Source organism: Monodon monoceros, unplaced genomic scaffold (genome assembly GCF_005190385.1).
Source record: "Monodon monoceros isolate NGI ecotype Baffin Bay Population unplaced genomic scaffold, NGI_Narwhal_1 Super_Scaffold_13, whole genome shotgun sequence".
NCBI lineage: Eukaryota > Metazoa > Chordata > Mammalia > Artiodactyla > Monodontidae > Monodon > Monodon monoceros.
Genome location: NW_021703769.1, coordinates 63,509,923 through 63,537,920, shown reverse-complemented (window position 1 = coordinate 63,537,920; position 27,998 = coordinate 63,509,923). Strand labels below are relative to the sequence as shown.

Here is a 27,998-nt window from a genome sequence, read left to right as displayed (position 1 = left end):
AAATAACAAAAATAATATATATAAATAAAAATCCATTAAAAGCACAAAACAATGTCTGGCACTTTTATGAGAAAAAGCTGTGAACATTAAAAAAATTTATAAAACACACAAGCTTTTATCCTTAAAAAAAACACTCAAGTTTTGCATCCTTAATCTAAAACTAGTTTTATCTCTGAAACATACTATTTGTTGTAGCCAATTTGCATTACTGTACACAAAACTTTTAGCATCTATCTTTCATACTGGAAAGACCCACAAGATCTGAGTAAGCTGTATCCTGAGTTTTCAGAATGATAAAGCACAATTTATCATATTAAGATAATTTTGATACACTTTGCCCACAAATATAAATTGGTACCTCAGACATTTTTGACTGTGTTCTATTTCTAATTTTCTGATTCACTCATTAAATAAATGATACATCTCAATAAAGAAAATCAAGTTTACACCCAGAGTAGATTACTGTTTTCTGTCTACAGCTAGATGTAAAAGTTAAATTTTAAATGGAATGGAAAATCGAAGAAAACAATCTTTATCTCGACATTCTTAAGAGAATATTAAGAATATATATATAGTCTGCATTTTCAAAATACCAGTATCTTTTTAAAATTTAAGTTAGAAAGATTAAATGTACACATAAATGTTCCCAATTTTATGTGAGAAGCACAAAGCCCTTTTGGAGATGGCATGATAAATTAACAGTAACATTCTTTTTCATAAAATCATGTTCCCTTGGTAACACTTTTTGGTTTATATTTTAAATGATTATGTAAGTGATGAAAAACCTTAAACATTAGTGCCTCTTATGTAATGCAGACTTTAAACTAGACAGTATTATTATCCCATTTGAAAATCTGAATTTATCATATTGTATAGCCCTTTATTCTCCCCTAAATCCAGCATGCTAAAAAAAGCAGACTATGAAGAAATAAACAGACTAAATAGAAAATGTAACTGCATGCAACACGTTATTCTATTTTAAAGAAATAGATGTAATAATGCATTCATTCCTAAGCGCTACTACATTTAAGAACGTTGTGCTATCTTCCCCAAATTTGTTATACCCTCCACAGAAAGATTTTATAATTTAATAGAAACGTTTCTAATAGTACTAGGGTAACATACATTATTAACATACATTAAGCCTAACATTTCTGTGAGACAACTAGTTGCTGAGAGGAATGTGTACCTATGACCAAAATGGTGATGCCCAGCTACTCCTGTGGTGAATTTTTGGTGGACCACAATCAACAGGCAAGTGTTCTATCCTATGTGGTTACACCGTAAGTCCAAGAATATGAGAGATTAATCAGAGTTTTCAAAGTTACAAAACCGGGGAAAAACATTCTTCTGCAATAATTTCCCCTCAAACAGAACAGTATCTAGTTTATCAAATTCAGCAATCAGTGTGCAGAGATTAATGAAATTTGTATTTCAGAACTTATTTATAAGTTATCACACCTTTTCAATATTTTATAGAAATAAACGCAAATGTCCTTTAAGTTTACAAAAAGGTTCTTGGCGGACACCTGAGTAATAAAACAAACTTATGTTTGTGCAGGTTAAGGACAGAAATGAGCCAATTACTAAACGCTAATTTGTCTTCACCTGAAACTGATATTAAGAGGAAAATTCGGTGGGGGGGATGGGACTAGCCAGACTGACCAAAATATCCAGATGATTTTTCAGCCCTTTGGCATCACTTTGCCTGTGTAAACAGAGTCCAGAGTTAAATAAAAGGTCGTGAGCAGGGGAAATAATATGGATCCTAACCCTTCCCTCCTTTTTTATCCTAATGAATGTTGTCTTCTTAAGTTGTCGCAACATTTGGCTGCTTTCTTTGGATTTTTCCTGCATATACTCCTAAAAATAGAGCAAAACTATTATTATTTCTCAATGTTAGTTTTTCTGTAATGATACCATTTAATGAGTGCTCACTATGTACCAAGCACTGAGCTAAGCAAAACACATTATATTTAATCCTTATGTAAAATAATCACGAGGTCAAAATTGTTACTACTATTTTAACAATAATAAAACTGAGACATAGGAGAGTAAGTCACCTGTGTAAGTAACAGAGCTAGAAGTAGAAACTCTGAGAACGCAATTCTACCTGATTCATTGTTTTACTTAACCATTTTGCATTACTACCTCCTACTCTGCTTTAATTAGCAATTTCTGAATTTCACTGTAAACTCTTAAGTCAAGCACAAGACATCAAATGAATGTTTTAAAACATATATGAGATCAGAGACTGCAATTTAGTTTCTAAAAACTATAAACAACTTTAATTGCTTTGCAGCAAACTTTAACGCCTTAGAATTGTACTTCAGTCTAAGAATATGATAGTCTATCAACATAAAAATGAGTTTTCTATAAAATGCTTAATAAAAGGTTTGTCCTCCATGTAGGTCATATCAAAGCATAATTTCAAATTTGTTTGAAACATAATCCAGGCCATTAAAAATTTAAGGAGGAAAGAATAATCTTTTCAAAAGCAACTATGGATCCCTGTGTTGAGATTCATAGTAGAATTTTAGTCATAAGCCAAATTTTCAGTTTATGTAAAAGGATAAAATTCTTTAGTCTCTTTCAATTGTCTAAATATGCACTCACGTATAAATAAATCTTTAGGAAAAATGAGGAAAGAATTTTTGTACTTGTTTAGATACATATTAATTATACATGTTAATTCAAGGGTTAAGTACATTTTTATTAATAATTATGTTGCAATGCAATTAAACCACAATAGTTCTAGATACTAAACTTCATTGTACACATTAACTGCAATGACTTCCTATTCCTCCTTTATACTGTTGCGTATTACTGAATAGAAACAGTAGTTGCTATTTTACTTATAGATTCACAGGTGACAAATAGTGGAGATGAAATGCATGAGAAAAGAATATGGAGAGTAGTCACTCGGGCAATAGACAACATTAGGCAAAGCAATACTAATTCCTCAATGATTTGCCAACTAGCTAGGATTTATTACAATATATAACACTAACATGAGAAAAAATGGAAAATGTCTTAAAATTCCATGTAACTTCACAAGCAACAGGTTTGATGTTTGGTCTGAGTTCTTCCAAATGGTTATCTTTCAAACCAGCTGATTCTACCTCTGGAATAAGCGGGATTTTCAGCTCTGTAATCCCCTTTAAAACAACTCCATTGACTGTCACTCACAGTGAATTCCAAAAGATGACCTTTTAAATTATCCTCTATATATTCAACATTATGAATTAAATTCACTATATATACATGCAAAAGGTGAGCAATCAATTCAAAGTTGTGATCAATATCTTGTTCCCTCTTTGAACTTAGGTGAATAACATGAAAAAATTTATGTTGCTTATTCCCTCCTAATTTGGAGAAAATTACTTAGCAATAAAAGCTCTAAAATATGACTAATGGTGTATTAATGAGAAGACTAGAATTGATTAAAGATTTAATTTTAATTGCCTGGTGATTAGGTTTCTTTTAAATGTTTAGAAATCAGTCTAGTTAAAGCAAAGCATTTTGCAAGTATTTTTAACGGATCACATAATTTTTGGTGAGTTATCACAGTGTCTTAACAAAGACACCTAAAAAATATTAAAACATTAGCTTAAGGGTTTTGCATTAGCTCAACACTGAATTTGTCTTTTTGCCACCATAAATAGGATTTTAAAATACACTTTTTGGCTTAGCCCTTAAATAATTCTCAAATAATGAACATAAAGAGAAATTTAGCTCAAGCTTCTTACTGAGCAAAAGATTAAGACTTCACCCCCTCCCATTTGGCATATTCACATGTGACCTTGTGGTCAGAGAGCAATTCTTCCCCTTATGTGCAGATACAAATATTCCTGGGTGATACACTTTCCCAAAGCTGAATAGACATGCACAGATTTAGACATCAGATCATTATATTTTACTCATTTATAAAAACTTTTCTGAGTTAAGCATGTATAATTCTACAAAGTTTTCAGATTAAAAAATACATAGTGTCTCCATGGAATTTACAGAAATCAAGATTGCAACCACAGTTTCACTAAGATCTCCTGACTGCCGCAAAATACTAATACAAATGATCACTAGTAGGAATGACGGTGAATATGCCAAAATTATGGTGGCAAGGAAAGACACTCTATCCCGCTGGTATGGCCTGGGTCATGGGGCAGCTTGTGCACATCTTTCTATTGAATGGGTTTCAGGAATTCGTTTGCTACACACCTGAAACAGGCGCTCTGTTAGGCACTCTGCTCTGTGAAGACTTCTGTCTATTTTGCACAACCCCCTTCACTGATGTCTTAGGGGTTCTAATTGAATATAAAAAAATTAATAAGTCACTTGCGTTAAGTTCTAAATGTTCAACATTCAAAAAAAAGCAACCATACTGCATCAACCGTTCAAAGCACAATAAGCTTGAAAAGAATTAAGTCTCATGCATGTGCACAGTAAAGAAACTATACCTTTCCCTTCGTCAGGAGACTATAACCATGACTTATGCTTTGTTGGAGAAAACACTTTGGTGATGTTGAACTTACTATGTGGATGTTTACATTATTTAATGAGCAAAATGGTATGAAATGAAAAGTAAAAACAAGCCAACATAAGATGATAATTAAAATTTAATACACAACAGTACATCAAAGGGTTATCTTTGAACAAAACGTTAAAAGCTCTTCCTAATACGATAAAAAGATCACATTTGAAAATAGTTATCCTTTATATTAAAAGCTAATCCCTCTCAAAGCTAATCTTGATTTGAATATTTTTAAATACCCATGTGTGTTGAATTCTTACCCTTGTCTACTCAGTAGCCTATGAACAGGTGCATTCTGTCCTTGATTTGGCTGAAGGACTCTGTTGACAAGGTAAATAAAAAATTAATTCAATAGGATAAATTCAGTTTTTCCCCCACTTTCTTTCAACAGATGAAAGAAACAGTGAGGCAGAAGTCAACGATGCAACGATTTGGCCTATACATTATCACAATGCAAAACAAATTGATTAAAGTGTATTAATATAGTGCTTATTTGCTCACCAAGAGAACAAACCTCAGTTTTTTTATCAGGAAAGAGATGTCTAACACAAGTATTAATCCTTGTGCTTTTAGATAATTTATTTATGTACTTTACAGAAGGAATTTTTCCTTTCAAACATCTGAGAAACAAAACATCACTCTCGTAAGAGCAGAAAACATGTCAGAAACATTAAGCTAGCTTTCTAAGGTTTTTAAGTAAGTATCAAAGACCCCTTGGACTGCAGACTGAACGCAGGACATATGGGGCTCAAATTTCCATCAGAGATAGCATGTCCTACAGAAAGCTCCAGGAACATCTGGTCTGGCACATGACCATGTATATGACCAGGCGTTACTATGGATTCTGACTCTGTGACCCTCCACCCCAACAGGGAGAGATTTACTGATGTAAAGTAGAACAAAGCCAACAAAAAACAAGCTTGGGATTTATAAGATTTTCTTTTCCTTAAAAGTTAAAAAATAGCCTCTTACTGAGACTAAGTGATTTTTCTCACCTTGTTTCAGAAGGATTTTGCTTAACCAAAAATTTCTTATTTGGCATTCCCATTTCTGCAGCTCTAACACAATATAAAAATAAGGACACACAAATAATGTATTTAGAAAGGGGGAAAACACATGATTACAAATGTGATACAGGATGACAGAAACAAATCATCATTTCAAAGTTGGTGCACTACTTTCAAAGACCTGTAATAAGCATACTAAAGACGTATTTCAAGAAAGAAGAGTTTTAATAGGATAGCTTCAGAATATTATTTGCATTAAGTTTTTCCTGCTATGAAGTCTTTAGGATATTTGAAAAAGAATATATTTAAAAGATACAAAATTAACACTGAATATAAGGATTAAGTATTTTTAAGATTACTTGATTAGCTATCAATTACATAAGTTGAATGTTGACCAATTTATTAGTTAATACATTTATCTAAAGATAAAATCAAATTTTACCACCTGATTTTAATAAAACTATACAAAGGGATTTCTATCACCTCAGCTGCAGAAGCGTTAACAATTCTTTATTTCTAATTTGAATATACAAACCAACAGTTGCTTAAAATTAATTGGCTTGATAATAATTAAATTAGAATATGACAAGACATGAAAAAGACTTACTTCATGTACTTCTTCCTATCAAGAGACTTCTGTGTTGCAGCTGAAAGAGCCACTCGTGGACTTTTCATTTTATCCTTTAAAATACAAAAGTAACATAAAGTTCTACTGGTACCAGTAATACCACTAAAGTATAGTATTGAATGATCTCAAATTGCATGGAAAAGCTTCTCTTACTGGCATTTTGAACTTTAATTTAGTCTTTACAATTGAAGCAGTCTAATTTTTTAATTAAATAATTAAAATTATTTTTCCCAATGAAATGGTATAAATTTGGCTTTTCTTTTGCCAACCACACTAAGATCACTGATTCAAACCACAGATCTCCAACACTCTGATATACAGTTGACCCTTGAACAACACAGATTTGAACTGCACAGGTGACTTACATGCAGGTTTTTTTTTCAACAAATATATTGGAAAATTTTTTGGAGATTTATGACTTTAAAAAACTCACAGATGAACCACATAACCTAGAAATATGAAAAAAAAATTATGTCATGAATGCATAAAATATATGTATATACTAGTCTATCCTTACATAAGCATAAGGTGAGTGATATTTAATATAAAATTAATGTGTTAGTTTCCTTACTGTTTTATAACTGCTTTCAAAGAGTTACATTACCATTCAGTATGCAGGCCTCTCGCTCTTTCTCTCTCTCTCTGCCTCCCTCTCCCTCTCTTCTCTCTCAACTACAGCCTATCATCACAGGTATGTGGGTTTTTTTTTAATGTAACACTGTTTCCAGTACTGTATTATGAATATGACAACACTGTATGCCATGATTATAACAATTTATTCCTTAGTGTACAGGCTAGGCTACTGTGAAGCAATCATACTGATTACACTAGGTTCCCATCAATCAAACATATTGCTGCTTCCTCATTATCAATGCATGAATTGTTACAACTGTAAATAAATGTGAACTTGTTTTTCATATTATCTTTTCATTTTTTTTATCTTTTCATTTTTGATGTCTAATGTTAGTAATACATATAACATCTACAGTGTTTTGTATCATATAAGACAATATTGATGTAGGTACTTAACAGACATGATTCATCTTATAAACAGACAACATAAATTATGGTATTGATAAATACAGTACAGTACTATAAATGTATTTTCTTTATGATTTTCTTAATATTTTCTTTTCTCTAACTTATTTTATTTTAAGGATACAGTATATAATACATATAACATATAAAATATGTGTTAACTGACTGTTTATGTTATTGGTAAGACTTCTGGTCAACAGTAGACTATTAGTAGTTAAGTTGTTGGGGAGTCAGAAGTTATACTGAGATTTCTGACTGTGGGCCACCCCTAAGCCTCCACGTTGTTCAAGGATCAACTGTTTTTCAAATTAATTTGGAGCCTCTTTTCTAACTCTGATTTCCAAAAGAGGTAAATGTACATGACAGTTTCAAGGAAATTCAATCAGGAGCAGCGGACAGTTTTTTATGAGTCATCCAAGTAATATTCAACACTTAACTCAAAAATCTAATCCCAAAAACAGTATGTAATTCTTGCCAATTTCTTTTAAATTTGTCTACAGATTTAAATATTATTGGTAATCCTGGGAACTACCTGTTTTAAGAATTGTAGGATGGGGGCTTCCCTGGTGGTGCAGTGGTTGGGAGTTCGCCTGCCAATGCGGGGGACGTGGGTTTGGGCCCTGGTCCGGGAGGATCCCATGTGCTGCGGAGCAACTAGGCCCGTGCGGAGCAACTGCTGAGCCTGCACTCTGGAGCCCGTAAGCCACAACTACTGAAGCCCACACACCTAGAGCCTGTGCTCCGCAACAAGAGAAGCCCCGCAATGAGAAGCCCGTGCACCACAACAAAGAGTAGCCCCCACTCGCCACAACTAGAGAAAGCCTGTGCACAGCAATGAAGACCCAACTCAGCCAGAAATAAATAAATATTAAAAAAAAAAAAAAGAATTGTAGGATGGTGCTAAAGTCAATAAAGAATGATATTTAGTATCAATTACACCAAACCCAGAAGAACCTCAATGTGAAGTAATTATAGATAGATGAATCAATCGATTGATCTGCCCCTGGTTCCTATTAATATTTGGTCTTTGACCCCAGTTCCTGACACAAAGCTCCTAAAACCCTTTTAATCAAATCTCCTGAGTGATAGGAGCATCTTTTGTTCTAATGCTTGATCTTTGACTTCGGTTCCTAACACTGAGCTCCGAAATCCCTTGAAATTTCCCAGGTGATAGAAGCAATTTTTTTGAACCCAGGCCCCGACAGTGAAAGCACCGAGCCTTAACCACTGGACAGCCAGGGAAATTCCCCAAAGTATCTTTTGTTCTAATAAGACAACTTTTGGTGGGCTCTGAATGAGGGCTAGTCACCAGAAAGACCAAGCACGATTACAACCTTGAAACTTTCAGCCTCACCCCCTATCCTGTGGGGACAGGACAGAGGCTAGAGATTGAGTCAATAATCAATCATGCCTACGTGATGAAGCCTCCATAAAAACCCTAAAATACACATCCACATGCTGGGAAGGTGGCACACACCCTCCACAGGACAGAAGCTCCTGTTCTCAGGACCCTTCCACACCTCGCCCTATGCATCTCTCTATCTGGCTGTTCATCTGTATCTGTTACTGTATCCTTTATTATATAATAAACCATTAAATGTAAGCAAATGTTTCCCCGAGTTCTGTGAACCATTCTAGAAAAATTTTCAAACCCGAGGAGGGAGTCATGGGAACCCCACTTTATGGCTAGTTAGTCAGAAGCAACATAATTATTAATAAAATATACTTAACCCTTGAATTAACATGTATAATTAATATGTATCTAAACAAGTACAAAAATTCTTTCCTATTTTTTCCTAAAGATTTATTTAATGAGATTGGCATCTGAAGTGCAGGCAGTCTCATAAGACTGCCTCCTTGACATGTAGGATCTGATACTAACTCCAGGTAGATGGTATCAGAACTGAATTGAATTGTAGGACACCCAGCTGGTGTCAGAGATCTGGTGTGGGGGGGAAAACCCACACATTTGGTAACAGAAATAATTTGTGAGTGTAAAAGAAATAGAGATTTTTTTTCACTCACTAGTTTAAAAGTCATGTAACATACCATTTGCCGGAGCATTTTCTCTTTGCGAACTTCTCGATCATGATGTAGAATAGACATTCTTTCAGCTGCATCCATTACAAAGAATATGTCATGAATACCATACAGGGCAGCTCGCAACTAAGTTCAAAAGAAGAAAATATTATACCCATTTAAAAAGATGAGGTTAGAGGTCAGTAGTGTTACGTATGCTCTTATTTAGAGAAAAAGGTTAAAGTTTTCATTGAAACCTACTTTCAGTGGTTCAGTAAAGGTAGAGAAATAAAACATTTCCATTTCCTAAGAGCCTTGAGGATACATGCATTACCTGAGCTAACACTCTTTCCTGAAGAGAAGCATCTTGTGCTGAAACAACACCTCTCTTTAACGGTGCTTCCAACTGAAAACTTCTTATGAATTCCATAGTATCCTGAAAGAAATGCTCCTTCATTTTTCTAGAAAGATTTCATGATCACTGGAGTTTCCTTTTGTTCTTTTTCTCAGTCAAAACGAAATGAAGAACACAAAACTATTACATCAGAAGTCAAACAGCACTCACGTTAAAGTGAGACCAAAAAAATGCACAAATTACTTCGTTTACATATTTTAAAAAATTATCTGAATGAGATTAATCAATTTCTAAAACAGCCTATATTATGTGGCTAAAAAATGTTTGATCTGCCTAAGTTCTGAACTAATTTGTCAACTCAGCTGTCACAACACTGATAGAAACTGAGACAGAAATGTAATACAATTTACACAATCCTCTTACTTTTACAGTTTGTCGAAGTTGTTTCAGTTTATCTGTCTGCATGAGCCTACGAGTAAGAAATCCTTTTGCTACTGCAGTTACTTTGTTAAATTTTGCTTGTACTTCTGCACTGAAAACCTAAAAGAAATAAGATAGACACAACATTTTAATAATCTGAGCATTATACTCAAGACTGTTTATCTTAATCTATTACAATGAACTAAATTCTTCTATATATGTTTACTCTGTGTAGTTTAATCTTTAATAAAAGCTAAGCTTTTGATGTATTGCAAAATATTTATGCCTCATTTGTACAACCTAAGATAACATAGCTCTTTAGAAAAGATATAGACAGACGTGCATGCATGTATCTTTAAGTTTGCCCACCTGAGACCATTTAGTTTTGGCCCTTCCAAAAGGTCTTGTTACTGAGAGTTTGGTCAAGCCACTAGTTGATGATCCCCAGAGGTAGAATGGTACTTCACTTGCAGAACCAAAGCTGTGTTGTAGGGCAGAACTTGTGAAACCTTGAGAAATATACATAAAGTATTATACTTGATGTCAAATACTTAGAATACACAGAACATCCAAATAAACATGACACTCATCAAGAATAACAACTCTGAAACTGATCCATAGCAGACTTAAAATATTTATGGACTTTAAGCATATGCACCAGATGGATCTTTTCAACACAAACAGCATCTCAGGATAATTGAAGATGTGAAGATAAGCTCTTATTGGGACTGGGTAATTAGATGTAATTCAAGATCACTCAGGAGATAGCAAACTGTGTTATCACTTGAAGAATATCACCTGCTACTTGAATGAACAAAGACCAGGCTCTGAGTCAAATTTCCTGATATTTTCCTTGCTAAGGTGGCTTTTCTCGTGAACCTGCTCATTGGTCTTTGATCTGCTGCTATCATTTCATTTTTCACCAGTTTCTAAGAAGCTGGCAAATAGCATGGGTTGGATGTGGAATGACTTATAAAAAGGAGGTACAATTTTAAAGTGTGCCAAATAAAATATCTTACTATAGGATAATTTTTTCAAATGGAAAAGGATTTTTTTTAATATTTACCAGAACTATTTGAATTTGAAGAATGGAGTGAGTCCACTTGAGACAGCATTGTTTCTAGTAAACCAGAGTCACTTATCTTTCTCCATTCTAAGTCCACAGCATTGCTAGTGTCCAATTCAGAGGCTTCCGCTGTAATCACCTTCTTCTCTTTTAACATTTTCTCCCGTTCTTCTATTTCCTGTAGATTAACAGTTTATTATAATATGGTAGCTCTTTTAATTACATCTCCAAATAGTATTTTAGGCTCAGCTAAAAGTATGTATGATTATCAGCAAATTATTTATTTCAGGTTCTCCTCCCTCAAATAAAATTGACAATTTATTTAATTGATTTTGAAATGTGATAATCTTACAAGTGTCCTTCCTCTTATGATATACTCTTACAGAATGCATATTTCAGCATCTACTTACAAAATACCTTTTAAAAATATTACAGATTTTGAATCAAGGATTCAATTAAGTATCCTTTTGATAAATTATGCATTTATTTTTAGATAAGGATCAAAATATTTTAATTCACATTTTGGCAATAAAAATACTCTCCATGACATGGGGAGGGGGAAGGGGAAGCTGGGACAAAGTGAGAGAGTGGCATGGACATATATACACTACCAAATGTAAAACCAATAGCTAGTGGGAAGCAGCCGCATAGCACAGGGAGATCAGCTCGGTGCTTTGTGACCACCTAGAGGTTTGGGAGGGAGACGCAAGAGGGAGGAGATATAGCTGATTCACTTTGTTATAAAGCAGAAACTAACACACCATTGTAAAGCAATTATACTCCAATAAAGATGTTAAAAAAAAAATTGATAATTCCAAAGTCACTTTTTTTTAAAATCCAAACAAAAAAGTACTCTCCATGTATGAAAATCAATAACCCCCTTAGATTAAGATATACAAGGGTAACAATTATAAGTATCCTATACATGACCAAAACTCCCTCACCAGCCCTATATCCCTACATTTTAATTCCTCACCTTTTGCAGTCTCTCCTGTTCCCTTTCCTGCTCAGCTATGAGTAACGATAACTGCTGGGCGTGCTGCTCTTCTAGTCTCTTCCGCATTTCTTCGAAAGCTATCATCTTGCTTTTTAATATCTCCTCACCTTCTGAAAAGAAACATGTGCCCTCAAATTTAGAAAATTTAGTAATATCTGATGTTTTATAACATCAATTTAAATTACACTTCTGACCAGAGAGTATTCCTGGATCTGACCCAGTACAATCAAGATACAGCCAGGTCCCCACTTTGAATCACATTCTCTTTTGCCCTCCTCTCATTTCATGCTACTAAAGGTCTGTATCTCATCACCCTAACCCACTCGTTCGACAGATCCCATCATGATCTGAACTGATGAAGCCAAGACTACGTGTTCCATCCAATTCTCTTTACTCCAATTAACTTCACAATGTGGTTCTCATGTGCATCTCACCTCCATTTATTTTCTTCACTCCTGTCCTTCTCCAGGGTCTCTGGTATTGTAGCTTCTACTTTTGCTTTGTTTTACTTTTTTAAAATAAATGTTGCTTTGACAGTATAAAGCTACTCAGCTTGAGGCTCCAAAAAAGACTGGATATTAAAATTCTAGATATTTTAATTACTAACTAAAAAATTTATTAAATCAGTATGACTATGCAACTTACTGAATAGAAAGTGGTGTGACACTTTGAAATGTTGAAATATCAAGTATTACACAGATGTAGCACATAGATATTTAGGAATCCATTATAATTCAACTAAATTCAAAGAATCCTTCTTTCTAAATACAGTCAATGATTTTCATTGACGATAAGCACATTATATTTGTCCTACCTGCCATGGTATTCTGATAATTTGTTCCTAAATAGATTTTATTCAGCTACAACAATATGCAGTTGTTCACGTGCAATTTTTTTATAGGCGGGGGAGGGGGGCTGGAAAAGCAGTTGAATTGCAACGTGCAGCAAGAAAGGAAAAAGGCCCTCCACTCGACCACTCAGCCAACAACTGGAGTCCATTCAGCTCTACCTTAAAAACTTTATAAATGAGTGCCTGTCCAGGGGATCCCTCTCTGGGAGATGTGCCCGAGGCAGGCAGCCAAGCTACGGGCAGCTCTCGGTACGATGCACTGCCGCCCTTGCCCACTCTGATAGCAAGCCAGCTGCCTCCATGCCTGGCCTCATCTCACACGCAGCGGCCTTCCTCTTGTGAAAGCACTGCCAGAACTGCCACTTGGTCAGTCTGTGTCCTTTAGGTATTCACCGAGACAGCTTCTAGCCTGCTACGTCATCTACTTGGAGAAGCCAAGCTGGCTCCTCAGATATCGACTGTTTTTATTAGAGTGCTTATAAAGTCGCACAGGTGTTACGTAGTCTGCCCCAACCCAACCCTATTTTTCCTATAAACCTTGTTACTTTTAGTGTGCAATTTTACAGAATACGAAGTTTTTTTCAGGAGGATGCATATCACATTAGAGTTGAAATGTCTGTGTCTAAAAACATAATTTACTTGATTTATATGTCTTCCACGTCAGTAATGAAGAATTATGAGCCATGACAACAAAGTAAGGAGTAATAAAGAAGACATGTTTTAACAAGTTACTGTTAATATAACACTAGATGCAACAGAAAGAAATTTGAAATAATTTTCATTAATAAAGACACCACTCTTGAAACACTACTCACAGAGCCTTATTTGTGATATCTTCTCTAATAATTTAGTGTTAAAGTGTTTACTAAAGGGCCAACTACATGAAGATCTCATTACAAATGAAAGGGCAAACTGATGAAAATATTAGAAACCACAGTCCAAAAGGAAGACATCATAGCAATATACTGGATTAAAATTATGAGTGATGTTTCATGCAAGAACTTTTTCCTCCAGTCATTAACAATATTCTCTATAATACCAAGTGGATTGTGAAAGATTCATAATCTAAATAGGAAAATCCTTTAAGAAAGCCTATCAAATGGCAGTAAACTGTAGCTAGTGATGCTCTCTGATAAATGAACAGATGAAGACAATTATAATTATTCTGCAATTATTATTATTATGACAATTATTAATTATCAATTAAAGGTATTAAATAGAGATGCCACCTGCTTGGCAGATATTAAACACTTCGAAGCTTTCTTACCTTTTGAACTACTTTCTAATATTTTATTCTTGTTGATGTAGACAGACCCCTTAGAGTATCTTTTTTCTGGCAAATGTTGCCTTTCCTGTTCAGCTATTCCAGTTGTTATGACATAAGGCCAGTTTTCTTTTTGCAAATTATCAATATCTAAATCAAGTCTCCGTTTAACTTTCTCAAAACTGTTATCCAAAAATTGTTCATTTCCACAGGACGCTGTAGGGGTGTCCATATGCTGGCTGGTATTCTGGTTTTGCATCAGTAAAGGAGATGGGTTTTTTACGTCGTAAGACTTATTCAGTCCCATTTGGAAATTGCAGTTTTTCTCTAACACATTGGCTGACTTGAGTCCACTCACAGTTCCAAAGTTTTGACTCACTATACATTGACTGGTGGCATATGGCTCATGCAATCTTTCCACTGCAGTACATGTACTGTCCATTTTCTGTGGTCCTCTCCCATCAGATGTTAACTGACCTTCCATGATAGCAAGTCCATGAATAACTTTATTTTCTAATTGACTTCCTGAAGACTGACATACCTGATTTGATTTACCTAAAACCATTTCCTGTATGGCTTCAGATGTATTTTTACTGACATAAACCTTGCTTGAACAAACTCCTGCTAAATCAATTGGTAACTCTGGCACAGTTTCAGGTACATTTGTTTTTTCATCAGTTTCTTGAACAACTAAGTCTACTGCCTGTTCTTTTCCTTTAGGACTTAATTCACAAGCATTTATTGGGTTATTTATAAGTATATGACATGCTGATGATGGCCTAGAACACCTTCGATGCATTTTAGGACTTAGGCTTGGCTCTGGGCTAGGTAATTTGGCATATGAACCAGTAAGACTTTTGATAACATTATTTTCAGTAACAAAAGTGGGAATGCGTTTAAAATCAGAATCAGGCTCTAAAACAGTAGAATGGCCAGTTGGTATAGGTATGTCCACTTTAGAAAAGCTACCTAAAATGGATGTATTCACGCTGCTTGCTTGAGTGGAAGCACCTTGGAGAAGAACATTTGATTTATTAAGGCTTGGTTTGTCAGGAATAACTGAACCACAGTGCTTGCCCATCAACTGGGCCTTCTCCTTTTCACAGTCAGTCACTTTAACAGCATCATTTTCTTTGTGTGAATAACTCTCATTAACACTCCTCTTTGCACTACTTCTCAGACTGTGTCTAGATTGCTCTCTTTCTATATATTCCTTTGACTTTTTCATCAGCTTCTGAAGACTCATTATGTAGGGATCGGGAGTAACTTCCCCCAGCAGTGATGGCTCTTGTTCTTCATTTGTTGGAAAGAGACCACCAGAAATAAGCGGCTCTTGTGCAGCTGCTGAGGAGGTCTTTAGAGAAGCTTCGTTTTCGGCGTGGCTAATATTTGAACTATCACATTGCTTCAGATAACTGAATTCTTCTGAGTCCCTAGCTAAGTCTACCCCATTAGATTTAAATTGGTCCTCAGTATTCAATGGCAAAATTCCAGTTATCTTTTCAAACTTTGCTAAAGTAGAGTGTTCGGTAGGGCTTGGCAAGATATTTGGAAGTGTAGCAGGAACATTCAAGTTTCTGACTTCTGAATTAGAGTAAACTGTTTCAGTCTCCCACTGATCAAAATCACAGGCATTAGGTGCTTTTCTAACCTGAAAAAGGAAATTTAAAAATTATTATTTCCAGGAATTCCCTGGTGGTCCATTGGTTAGGATTCCGTGCTTCCATTGCACGGGGCACAGGTTCGATCCCTGCTTGGGGAACTAATTTCACATGCCGTGTGGCTCAGCCAAAAAATAAATAAATAAATAAAAATAAATTTAACAAAAAGTAATATTTCCTGACTACACAAAAAGCCTTTGATTTCATTGTTTTCTAAAGTGAAACTGAAACTGAAGATTCAGAGTTCTAATATTTGAAAACACAAAAACTCAGATGACCTTTTCTATGGTATTCTATATCACATGGAGCTCAAATTACTATAAAAAGCATCTACTGGTCATCCTGGCCTATTTATTAACAGATTAAAAGAGAATTCCCTCACGGTCCAGTGGTTAAGACTCCGCACTTCCACTGCAGGGGGTGCGGGTTCAGTCCCTGGTCGGGGAACTAAGATCCCACATGTCGCCAGGTGCGGCCAAAAAGAAAGAAAGAAAGAAAGAGGGGCTTCCCTGGTGGCGCAGTGGTTAAGAGTCAGCCTGCCGATGCAGGGGACATGGGTTTGTGCGCCGGTCCGGGGGGATCCTGCATGCCGTGGAGCGGCTGGGCCCGTGAGCCGTGGCCGCTGAGCCTGCGCGTCCGGAGCCTGTGCTCTGCAACGGGAGAGGCCACAACAGTGAGAGGCCCGCGTACCGCAAAAAAAAAAAAAAAAAGAGAAAGAAAGAAAGAAAAGAAAAAAAGTCACTTATCTAATCTGATACAAATATGAACATATGTGCATATATATACACATATATATTCATATACTCATGTGCAATTTAATCTTGGAATAGAAGCATTTTCCTCAACTTTCTTCTGGTTATATGTTATAACATCACCAACTGCTCCTCCTATGAGAACTGTCATCTAGGGATAATAATGTGTAAGATAAATAGCAAGTAATTAAATTTCTTACATAGATGATTCCTCTTTAACAAGAACTAACTTGCCCAGGACACTGATTAAGCAAAAAAATAATTCAGTACCAAGACTCCTGCCTCCCATACACTTACTCCAAATTTTAACTAAAATCCTTCTATATGATGAGACAAATTTGTGGTAAATGAAAGGTCAGCCATCGAGCTTAATACTTAAAAATTAAGAAAAACTTCAACTTAAAACCTGATTAAGGCAAATTTCAATTTGATTAGCTGGATGATCATTTAAAACAGCAAGCTGGGGGCTTCCTTGGTGGCGCAGCGGTTGAGAATCTGCCTGCCAATGCAGGGGACACGGGTTCGAGCCCTGGTCTGGGAGGATCCCACATGCCGCGGAGCTCCGCAACAGGAGAGGCCACAACAGTGAGAGGCCCGCGCACCGCGATGAAGAGTGGCCCCCGCTCGCCACACCTAGAGAAAGCCCTCGCACAGAAACGAAGACCCAACACAGCCAAAAATAAATAAATAAATTTATAAAAAATAAAAAAAATAAAACAGCAACCTGTTAATGAGTTTTTGAACAAGCAAAATAAGTTAAAAATTTAATAAAGATGAAAACAATTGTATACACAAAAGATCCAACAGAAAACAATAAAATTACATTTTGTATCTAAATAACTCGACTTTGCAAAAGAACAAAAAGTGAACTAGGATGTTTTCTAAACATTATACAAGCATATATGAAACTGGCAGAAATCATTATCATATTATCATATGAATACACTCCAGAATCCTGAATTTTAAAAGATTTTTAGGTTGCTTTGTGTGTGTTTTTTTTCTTAGGCAATATGGCACTCCTATTTTACCTTACAAATCCCAAGACATGTAATGATTTCCAGGTACTACGCAATAAACAGTACAACAAGATCTACTTGGTCACAACCTCACGATCGAAATAAAACAAAAGGGATACATACTCATGACACATGTTCGCAGGTTTAAATAAAATAAATTATTTCCTCAAAATAGCTAAACATTTCATATTTGTGATATTCAGCAGCCATGCTTTTTATACATCACTAAAAAAGCCTTTGGTTAGACAATTTAAATAACAACAACAACAAAATCTATCAGAATCATAGGTTTTACAGGTAAAACAGACCTTAGAAATCTGTTTGTATTATATAAAATTTCTCTATCTGAATAATTAATTCATTACTCTATAGTTCAACATCGTACACGTTCTATTAAGCAGAGAAAGTCTTTAAACTCAACAATAAACTCATTAGCAGTATATTTGATATATTCCCTCAGTGGACCAAGAATGATATGCCATTTTTGTTCCAATAATAGGAAATATCTAATAAATTAAAAACCCACCTTTATTGTGCTACTCACTACATTTTATAAACTCAATATGAGCAGTAATTATACTTTACAAATTAAAATCTACTACCCACAGAGAAATGAAGGTAGTAGTTAGAGGGAAATATCCTAAGGGTCATTGTACATAAATCATCTAGTATGAATTACGCAAACCACAAACCCCTAGGATTATAAAAAAAATTAAAAGATGTAACCAGCGAAACAGGGTTATATAAGGCAGAAATTATTTGTTTTATCTAATTCACTGTTTTTAGTATGAAATGATCCAGACCTTAAAACACATTGTTTATACAAATTTAAATTAAATAAAAATCATTGCAAAGGTATAGATGTGTTGTTTAAAAAGTTTCAATTTGTATCTAAGATGCATCTAGGCAATTCTATTATCTAATCTAAATTGCATTTGTGTATCTAAGAGCAGAATTTTCACCAGAAAAAAAAATGGGGGACAGTTATTTACTTTAGCAGAGAATGAGAATAAGGTCATTGAGCCAATAGTCTGATTAGTTCAGAGGTAAACTACAATGGCCAATTCTATCATTTTGTCACTGAGAATTCAATGTTTTTAGAGTCATAAGACATAGACAACAAGCAATTATACTCAGTGTATGGGTCCATTGTCTAAGTACTCTCTGATTCAAGTACTGAGCACCACTAACAAGCAAGTGAATTTTCTTTGGAGTAACTGAAATGGAATATCACAAATTATGAAGATTCTCAAGCTTAGCAGTATATTGGTAATTAACTACTAAGGCAAATTTATTTCTGAAAAATTATCATCAATGCTTAATTCATGATTTCTTAATTATAATTTAAAAGAGCTTAAATTACACACCTGAACATTTTCAAGAATCTCCTGGACACGTGTCAGTAAAGCTCTATTCCTGTTAACCTGCTTTCTTCCTTCTACATCAAGTGCTTTCTGCTTTTCTTGTTGCATTTCCCTTCTTTTCTCAATATTAAGCTGAAAAACATCATAAATATGTAATTATTTCTCATAAATGTAAAAATATCATAAAATCAGGTAGTTTTGAACCAGAATGATTAAAAATGTGTGCAACAGGTAAAACTATCTATAGGGAAAGAAATCTGAACAGTGGTTGGGGGTGATGACTGGGATGGAGCATATGAAATTTTTCTGTGGTGATGAAAATGTTGTGTGGGTGTGAGTTATAAATGGATGCCATATATCAGAACTCATGGGACTGCTTTTTTTGCTTTTTTTTTTTTTGGTCACACTGTGTGGCATATGTGATCTTAGTTCCCTGACCAGGGATTGAACCCATGCCCCGTGAATTGGGAGCACGGAGTCTTAACCACTAGGCCGCCAGGGAAGTCCCCAGCATTCATGGAACTTTAACACTTAAGATCTGTGCATTTTACTGTAAGTAATTATTCTCAATTGAAAAAAAAAGTTGAAAGAAAAAAAAACTGTTCACTTATCAAATGCTCTGAAATGAAAGATAAAATTAACCCTGTTGGCTACTGTTTTGATTTTCATTTGGTAATGTCTTACTTCACTGGTTCAGTTAGATTCTTTAGTTTCTAATCCTCTAATCAGTATACGTTTCACCTCTTTGCTACCTCAAAAAAATGTCCAAAGGTTTAATGATAAAAGAAACAGATAATGTTTTATTTGCCTACAAAATCAGAACACATATTTGGTTCCACTTCATTGTAACCTCCAATAAAAATGTAATGTACTGAAAAAATTGAAGGCGTCCAAGCATTATTTTTTTTGTGTGTGGATTTAAGTCTTTATTATTAAGTCCTGGGAAGTTTAGTCACTATGTTAAGGAGTCAAGACTTATTTTAGATTTATGCAAATAGAAAACATGTCATAAAAAATTATTTCAAAGTTGCAGTATTTGACTATCAAATACAACCTAAAATCATGGATTAAGGTCCATAAGCATTAGATTTTGTTTATAAATAAGTAACTGATAAAGTCGTAGACCTTACACAACAAGGCCCAGACATTTTGGCCTATATTAAACTAATCAAGCAATATGTCATCAAGTAGCTGATAAAAATGTTTTAAAATCTTTTCTTATTTGCATGGTACCAAAGAATCATTCCAGTTTACTTGCTAATCAAAAAGAGAAAAGAAAATGTATACCTTTAGAGTCATATGGCAGTCACCACTGTAGAAGCAAGTGTTCAAACTACACATTACTAATAAACAAACAACTACACATTATGTAACTTCTGATTTAATTTAATATGAAGTACATGGCATCATCTCCAAAGAATTCTTGCTAAAAATGTTTAACCTGACTCTAACCAAACTATTAGGCTAATTTCCAGTTTATAGGAACTACAGGGACTAGAGGGTAAGTTAAATATCACCATGAGGAAACAATTAGACAAATCCAAAATATAAGGCATTCTGTAAGATCTCTTTAAAAATTTACTATCATAAAGAACAATTTTTTAAAGAAATTAAGGAACTGTTCTATGTCCAAGACATTAAAAAACATAACAAGTGAATGCTATTTGTGAACTCTGACTGGATCCAGACAATAAAAAAGTTATAAAAGACATTTTCAGCACAAATAGAGAAATCTGAATATAAATAGAATATTAGATGCTATTAAAATTATTGTTAATTTTCATAAAGTGTGATATGATATTGGAGTTTTATGTAGGAGAGTATCCTTATTTTTAGAAACTGTATACCAAAATATTTAGCGGAGAAGTGTCATGTATCTGTAATTTTCAAATGGCTCAGCAATAAAACAAAAAAAGTTTTAAATAAAGCAAATAACGCAATAAAGTGAAGACAGCAAAAATGTTAAAAATTGTTGAATCTAAATGGTAGATATGTGGGTAGTCACTGAACTATCCTTTCAACTTTTCTGTATGGTTGAAAATTTCATTACAAAAAGTTGACAGAAAATATTGACCTTTTAAATCCTGCTATACAAAAAAGATATAAATTTAAAACTCTCTTTCAGTAATATTTTCTGATTTGAAATAATGTCACATACATTTATAAAATATTCAATCAGTATCAAAGGGAAACACGATGAAAAGTGCGTCTTCCCTCTCATCTGATATTCCCTCACTCCTCCCCAGAGAAAGAAGATAACAGTCTTATTTAAAAACCCAAATAGTTAGCATATATTAAGTGCCTACTATGATCTAGGTAGTGTTCTAAGCATTTTAAATGTATTAGTTCGTTTTCCTCAAAACAGCCCAATGAGGTAGGCACTGTTTTTTAGCCTCATTTAACAGATAAAGAAAACGGACCTCCAAGTTCACACAGCAGGTAAGTGGCAGAGCAATAATCTGAATCCAGGCCAGAAGGATCCAGAGCCAGGCTTTAACTACTACTCTATACTGCCTCTGAGAGCATGCTGTGTCCAGTGATTTACAGCAGCTTGTGAAGATCCTTCCATGCCCACACATTAAGATCTACTGTACTCATTTTAACGAGTCTATAAAGTGGACCAGTTAGTTAAACTAGTCCAGTACTAATGGACATTTAGGTTGTTTATCAATCTTTTGCTCTTTTAAACAATGCTCCTATAACCTTACACATACTTCTTCAGGCACATGGATGAGTATAATTGTAAGATATTCTCCAAAATGGAATTGCTGAGTCAAAGGTTATACACACTTTTAAATTCTGATAAACACTACCAAACTGCTCATCAAAAAATAAAATCAACCGATTCTCTCACCAAAAGTGCATTTTAAGTGCCTCCTCCCCACAAGCTAAGAAATACTAGGTCCTGGTGGCGCAGTGGTTGAGAGTCTGCCTGCCGATGCAGGGGACACGGGTTCGAGCCCTGGTCTGGGAAGATCCCACGTGCCGCGGAGCAACTAGGCCCGTGAGCCACAACTACTGAGCATGCGCGTCTGGAGCCTGTGCTCCGCAACGGTGAGAGGCCCACGCACCATGATGAAGAGTGGCCCCCGCTTGCCACAACTAGAGAAAGCCCTTGCACAGGAACGAAGATGCAACACAGCAAAAATTAATTAATTAATTAACTCCTACCCCCCCCCAAAAAAAAGAAATACTAGGTCCTATCAGATCGCTGCCAATCAAATATGTTAAAAAAAAAAAAGCAAAAAACAAAAAAAAACAACCGCTAACTCATTTGCATTTCTTTACTTATGAAAAGGGTCAGGCATCTTTTTGATATTTATAAGCCAGCCTTTCTTTTGTTTTTCTGTGAACTACCTTAGTGGTTCACTATAGAAAAAAAGATTATTTAAAATCAAAAACATTTACCAGTGGAGAAAGCACAGCCACTCCATGAAAGCGAATAAGTGAGATGCTTTCAGACTGGACAGGTAGAAAGCTCTCTGTGGATAGTGATGCTTCTTGGATTCTGGCAAGAATTTTCTCACAGAACTTCTCATACTCTTCCATCTTCCCACAATCACACTACAAGAGAGAAAAAAAGCCATTTTTAATGTGCTGACAAAAATAGATCTTAATTTATTTGGCAAATTTGTAGGGCATTGAAATATTCCTAGAATTCACAATTCCTAGAACTGGCTTTCCCAGAATTGTTTCACTGATCAGGAGCTAATTCTTGGGTATAGGAAAGCACCTCAAGACCCTGCCCAGTCAAGCCTTGCTTCATATAATAAATATTTCTGAAGATTTGTACATAATCAATCTTTAAATGTGATTAGTTTAGAAAAGTACTAAGAACTCAGCGATGAAACCTTCTGAAAGGAAACAAAGTTCTATACAACCTAACTAACTTCAGTTGTAAAACATAATATTATCTTTTCTTCAGGAGGACTTATCTACACATCACAAGGAAAACTAAATAGGACTTCCCTGGTGGCAAAGTGATTAAGAATCCGTCTGCCAATGCAGGGGACACAGGTTCGAGCCCTGGTCCGGGAAGATCCCACATGCCGCGGATCAACTAAGCCCATACGCCACAACTATTGAGCCTGTGCTCTAGAGCCCGCAAGCCACAACTACTGAGCCTGCGTGCCTAGAGCCTGTGCTCTGCAACAAGAGGAAGCCACCACAATGAAAAGCCTGCTCACCCAACGAAGAGTAGCCTCCGCTCGCCACAGCTAGAGAAAGCCCGCACGCGGCAACAAAGGCCCAACGCAGTCAAAATAAATAAATAATAAAGAAATCTAAGCACAAAAATGTGTACCACGGTTTATTAAAAAAAAAAAACCTAAATAATACAAAGGTTGGAATGCTTTTGTAGCCAAAAAAAGAGACAAAAGGGCTAGTTAAATAAAAACTGGTATTTACTTTCAAAAGTTCTTTTTTCTATCATGGAGTCCAAAGTCTATTACTTGCATATCTTAAGAATATAATTTGACTCCATGATAACTGAGCAAATCAGTCGGAAGTGGAAAACAGAATCTACTGGCTCTCGTATTAATTCACTTTACTGTTAAAAAGTGGAACCATCACCAAACCACTTAAAATAATCAGTCCAGTAATTTCACAATTTCTGGGAACCTGTGATGGTGGCTATGAAAATACAAGGTAAAAGGAAGGATTAGATACCAAATTCATTCATGTAGCAAGTGTTAAATATTTGATTGCCTGTTTCCATAGCATTATGTCTGGCATTGTTTCCTTTAAATAAACAAGGGAAAGGGAAAGGGAAAGAGGAATATCACTGGACACATAACCAACAACGATATGATCTGTGAAAAAAGAAAAACTAATACAATAATGCTTCTTTAAGTGTTCATTTTAAAACAATTAATTAACAAATAAAAAAAGAGAGAGGGAAGGGAAATTCAATTCATGACGTGGGATATGCAAACATGAAACAAGATACAATACGATACTGCCCTAAGCCTCAAGGTACTTAAAAATTTAGTGCGCTAACGTATCAGGGACAAATAATATCACAGTTAGAAATGAAGAAAAATCATATTCAAAATTATGATTAGATTATGAAAAAAGATATATTGCTACTTTTGACCAACTCGTAGTCTTATTAATAGCAAGACTTCTTCCTACCATCCCATCAATTCTAATTATTTCTACATTCATTTATGCAAACTGAGAGTTTAATTTCAAAGAAATGGTTCTCTAGAGTGTAAATGAGATTATTTTGCAAACTTATATTCATAAGACAAGCAAAAGTAAAAAACAAAACATAACACCTTAACTGCATGATAACCATAGCAAGGCCTCCTTTTTTAATCTAGACTTCAACCCACATTATGATATCTTAACAATCAAAATAGGCATAAGCTAAGATATGAGAAATTCGAATGACCCCATTTCTACTAAAATACTTCAAAAGATTTTTTAACACAACCCATGCATCCAGCATTACAAGAAACCAAAACAGATTACTCATACAATTAATGTAATATACTTCCAATGGACACACAAGCAAAGAATGGAAGGTCTGGGAAATTTAAGGAAATAAAATATCTTTATGGCAAAAGTTTTATATTTCTTTCAACAACATCATATAAAAAATATGCCTCATTGCTTCAGGAAGTTAAATTCACATCCCTTAAACAGTATATGTTTGTCATACATATTGCAGACATACAGCAATATATTATTATTACAGCATAACTTATAGCCTATAATAAGGTATTAAACATCCAAATACAAGTCTAATATGATGATTATGGAAATTACCAAGTGACCCTAGAGCATGACTGGATCACTCTCATCCTTTAGTCTCAGCTTGGAGGTCTCCTCTTCTGAGGCCGTCCCTGATTATCCCAACTAAATTAACCCTGTGTCATTCACTACCACACTACCCTGCTGTTTCCCAATTTTCATAGCACTTACCACTATCTGAAATTATCTTGTTTATTTCCTTGGTTTTTGTCTTTCTTCCTCCACCAAAATGTAAGCTCCATAAGCACAGGTACCTTCTCAGTCTTGCTCACCACTGAATCCCCATTACATAGGACAGTGTCTGTACACAGTAGGCACTTCATAAAAATATTGAATAAATAAATTAGGATAATTAGCTCAAACAATAATGTAAACCAGAAAAAAGAAGACAGTGGACTACACAGCAAAGAAGCTAGCAAGGAAGAATGGAATTTTGAGAATGACTGTTTCATAGATGACCCTTTTCTCAGAGAAACTGGTACCTCTAAACTGCAAAGGCAACCATTTAAAAAGCGAGTGTCTGTATCTTACATGATTAAGCAAGAGGGCACTTCACTTCTCATGCCACAATTACCCCTGTCAGCAGGGTTTTATTTTAAGGGAGCCTTGACTACAAGGCCACTCCAGCCACAAATCTGCTGCCCCATACTTTACCAGCAGGCATTACTGGTCCACTTGAATTAATAATTTGTTGGCTGCATCAAGTTCAGACATGCCCTGTCTTCTCCATTTAGACGATGATCCTTCTCCAAATAAGCCTCTTTGCAAACTCCATAGACTAATGATTCTGCTACCTATTCCTCACCAGTGCTCTATCAGAAATGTCACTGAAGGGAATGGTAAAAGTAACACAGAACACATCTTGCCTTGTTGTCAGTTGTTAGCTGGTTGTTTACCCATCGGTCATCCTAAAAACAAACTTCCTGTAGAGGCAATAAAGGGGAAGGTTCTTATTCAGGCACACACACTAGCTGTATGTTCTTGGCAATTCACTTACCATCTCTGTCTCAGTTTCCTCATTTGTAAAACAGGGATAATCAAGAGTATCTATCTCAAAGAGATTCTGTGAGGGTTCATTAGTATACTGTAGGACATGCAGAAAGCATCAATAAATGGGAGCGACTTTTATTTCGAAGAGGATGATGATGACTATGATTTTTTTTTACTAGTTTATGAACTCCTGGAGGGTAGCGACAGTTCTTGGTTCCTGGTAAGATTCAATTTAACTTAAAAACGTAAAAAGGGGGACAACAGCTTCCTCATTTTGCTGTGTCCAGACCCCTCCCCACTAAATCAATCTCTAGGTGCCTGCCATTTGCCTAAACTGGGGGGTAGGGAACTGGGATTATAACCAGATAGAAGCAAAGGGTGGGAAACACCCAGTAGCATCATGGGTAATAAAGAGAATTTCCTTTTTTTCTTCATGCTTCTGCCCCCAGAGAATCGCAAAGTCAGAGTAAACAGCGCTCCTAGGGTCTTTGCTTGGTGGTAACTGCCGTTCAGAAACGGCCAGGGCACACCCTGGGGATGCTCCCCTCGCCAGAAAAAAAAAAGGCCCAACCACTTTTATCAACAGGAGGTGGTTCCTCGGGTCTGGCCCGAGTTTATTTACTGGGGACCCTCTGTCCTCACCCTAGCGCCCCAAGCCCACCTCCCCCAACTCCTCTGATAAGGCTCCATCCCGAACACCCACCAGACGGTGCCAGCATCTGAGCATCACCTCCGCGCCCGGTGCCGCCGGCCCCCGGGGTATCCGCCTCCGCCCACCCGGAGCCTTCCCAGAGGCTCGAGGCCCAAGAGCCCGGCACCTTCGCTCGGGTTCCGTGCAGAGCCCGCCCTCAGATAGCGCGCCAATTCCGCCCGCCCTGCGGCCTCGCAGCCGGACCCGCTGAGTCAAGGCCCCTCTCACGCACACACCTGTTCTCCCACGGCCACGGCAGCTTTCCTCCCCTCGCTCCGGGCCTTGGCAGGAAACAAACTGCTCAATTGGTACTGACTGAGAGCAGCTCCATCCACCGCCGCCTCCTCCTCCTCCTCCCCGCCATATTACGGTGCTCAGGCGGCAACGCGGGCTCCTGGCAACCGCCGCCGCCGCCGCTGCCGCCGCCGTCCGGACTCCACCTCTTAGGGCCGGCACTTCCGGTGGTTGCTTCCGGGCCGTTGGACCGGTTGGGCCTCCAGAAAACTACAATCCCCGAGGTGCTTTGCGCGCCTGGGTACGCGTCCAGGCCCACCGATGGAGGGCGTTGTACTTGAGGGAGGCGCGGTGCAAGCTGGGAGGCGTAGTCTTCACTGCAGGCTCGCAAATCTTATTTCATTAAGAACGCTCCTCAGGTCTGAAGGCCTCTGAAATATTCCTTGAAACTATTTTTCACTTACCGGTATAGAGGTAACTTCTTTCTGTATAATCGTTGTAATACATACAACGGTCACCAAATTTTTTTTCTCTGTCAATAAAAAATTACTGAATCCTAGATGCAAACTCTAAGCTTCAACACATCCATACCCGCTTGCAAATCAGTGGGAAAATAGCTCCAAGAAAGGTAGTTAACAGGTTCAAGATGGCAGGAGAAGCTCAGAATGTTTTGCCAAAGTTCTCTATCGAAACATGTCACCAGCTTTTTGTCAACTGAAAAAAAAAAAAAGCAAAACATCAGAGTTGTGAGTTAAGTTTTATTTGGGGCAAAATGAGGGCTATAGCCCAGGAGACAGCATTTCAGATAGCTCTGAGAAACTGCTCTGAAGAGGAGGGGGGAAGGCCAGTATTATATATGGTTTTAGTGAAGGGGGATCCGTGCAATCAAGCACACATTTTGGCAGAGGCTTGCTGCTAGTCACAGGAGCAGATGTCACTGTTAACGATTTTAGTGCTTTCCTAGATATGAGGAGATGCAAGAATTGGGCTCATAAAAATCTTCCGAGAATATCTAACTATCTCCCTGAACTCCTTTCAGGGTGTGTTGAAGGTCAGTGGCTGCAGTGGCTAGTAACTTAATCCTTGTAGAGGCAGATGGCAACTGCCAATTTTTTGTGGGCATTTCCAAAATATGATTTAGCAGCTAGCCACTTTCCACTTCCTAAATCGGCTTTACTTCCTGCCTCTCTTACTGACCCTCTTTCCCGTGCCTATTTTTTCATATGTAAAATAAGATTTTCAAAAGTGCCTATCACAAGGTCGGTTGCGAGGAACAACTGAGATAATTCTTGCAGTGCCTAGTACAGAAGCCCCATCATTAGCCCTGAGTAGGAAGAGAAGGTTAGAAGGAGTAGCAG

General features: G+C 36.3%; 1 protein-coding gene across 6 annotated transcripts; it reads right to left on the bottom strand.

Annotated features, from left to right (window-relative positions):
- Positions 1–2: 2 nt before the first annotated feature.
- Positions 3–26,841, bottom strand: CCP110 (centriolar coiled-coil protein 110). 6 transcript variants are annotated; one of them, XM_029222034.1, is made up of 16 exons: positions 26,643–26,841; positions 24,897–25,042; positions 22,377–22,532; positions 18,972–19,100; positions 14,179–15,826; positions 12,041–12,168; positions 11,065–11,242; positions 10,368–10,507; positions 10,002–10,118; positions 9,558–9,659; positions 9,254–9,370; positions 6,146–6,219; positions 5,527–5,589; positions 4,792–4,851; positions 4,219–4,304; positions 3–1,863 (listed from the first exon to the last, which is right to left on the bottom strand). In XM_029222034.1, exons 3-16 carry the CDS (start codon positions 22,515–22,517, stop codon positions 1,811–1,813), a joined length of 3,036 nt encoding a protein of 1,011 aa, XP_029077867.1. In that variant the 5' UTR covers positions 22,518–22,532; positions 24,897–25,042; positions 26,643–26,841; the 3' UTR covers positions 3–1,810. The 6 variants fall into 6 exon arrangements, 4 of the variants coding, with proteins under 4 accessions (XP_029077867.1, XP_029077868.1, XP_029077864.1 ...); XM_029222031.1 differs by having other exon boundaries at positions 1,564–1,863; positions 12,041–12,171; XM_029222032.1 differs by lacking the exon at positions 26,643–26,841 and having other exon boundaries at positions 1,564–1,863; positions 12,041–12,171; positions 24,897–25,241.
- Between the last annotated feature and the right edge of the window lie 1,157 nt (positions 26,842–27,998).

What these genes read in the sequence shown, in the direction of transcription:
- CCP110 (XM_029222031.1), bottom strand. Translation starts at nt 22,517, where the DNA reads ATGGAAGAGTATGAGAAGTTCTGTGAGAAAATTCTTGCCAGAATCCAA. An exon ending in AGAAAATGCTCCGGCAAATG is followed by an intron (nt 6,220 to 9,253) that starts GTATGTTACATG and finishes TGTATTTTAAAG; the next exon opens with GATAAAATGAAAAGTCCACG. An exon ending in CAAAATCCTTCTGAAACAAG is followed by an intron (nt 4,852 to 5,526) that starts GTGAGAAAAATC and finishes CCTTGTCAACAG; the next exon opens with AGTCCTTCAGCCAAATCAAG.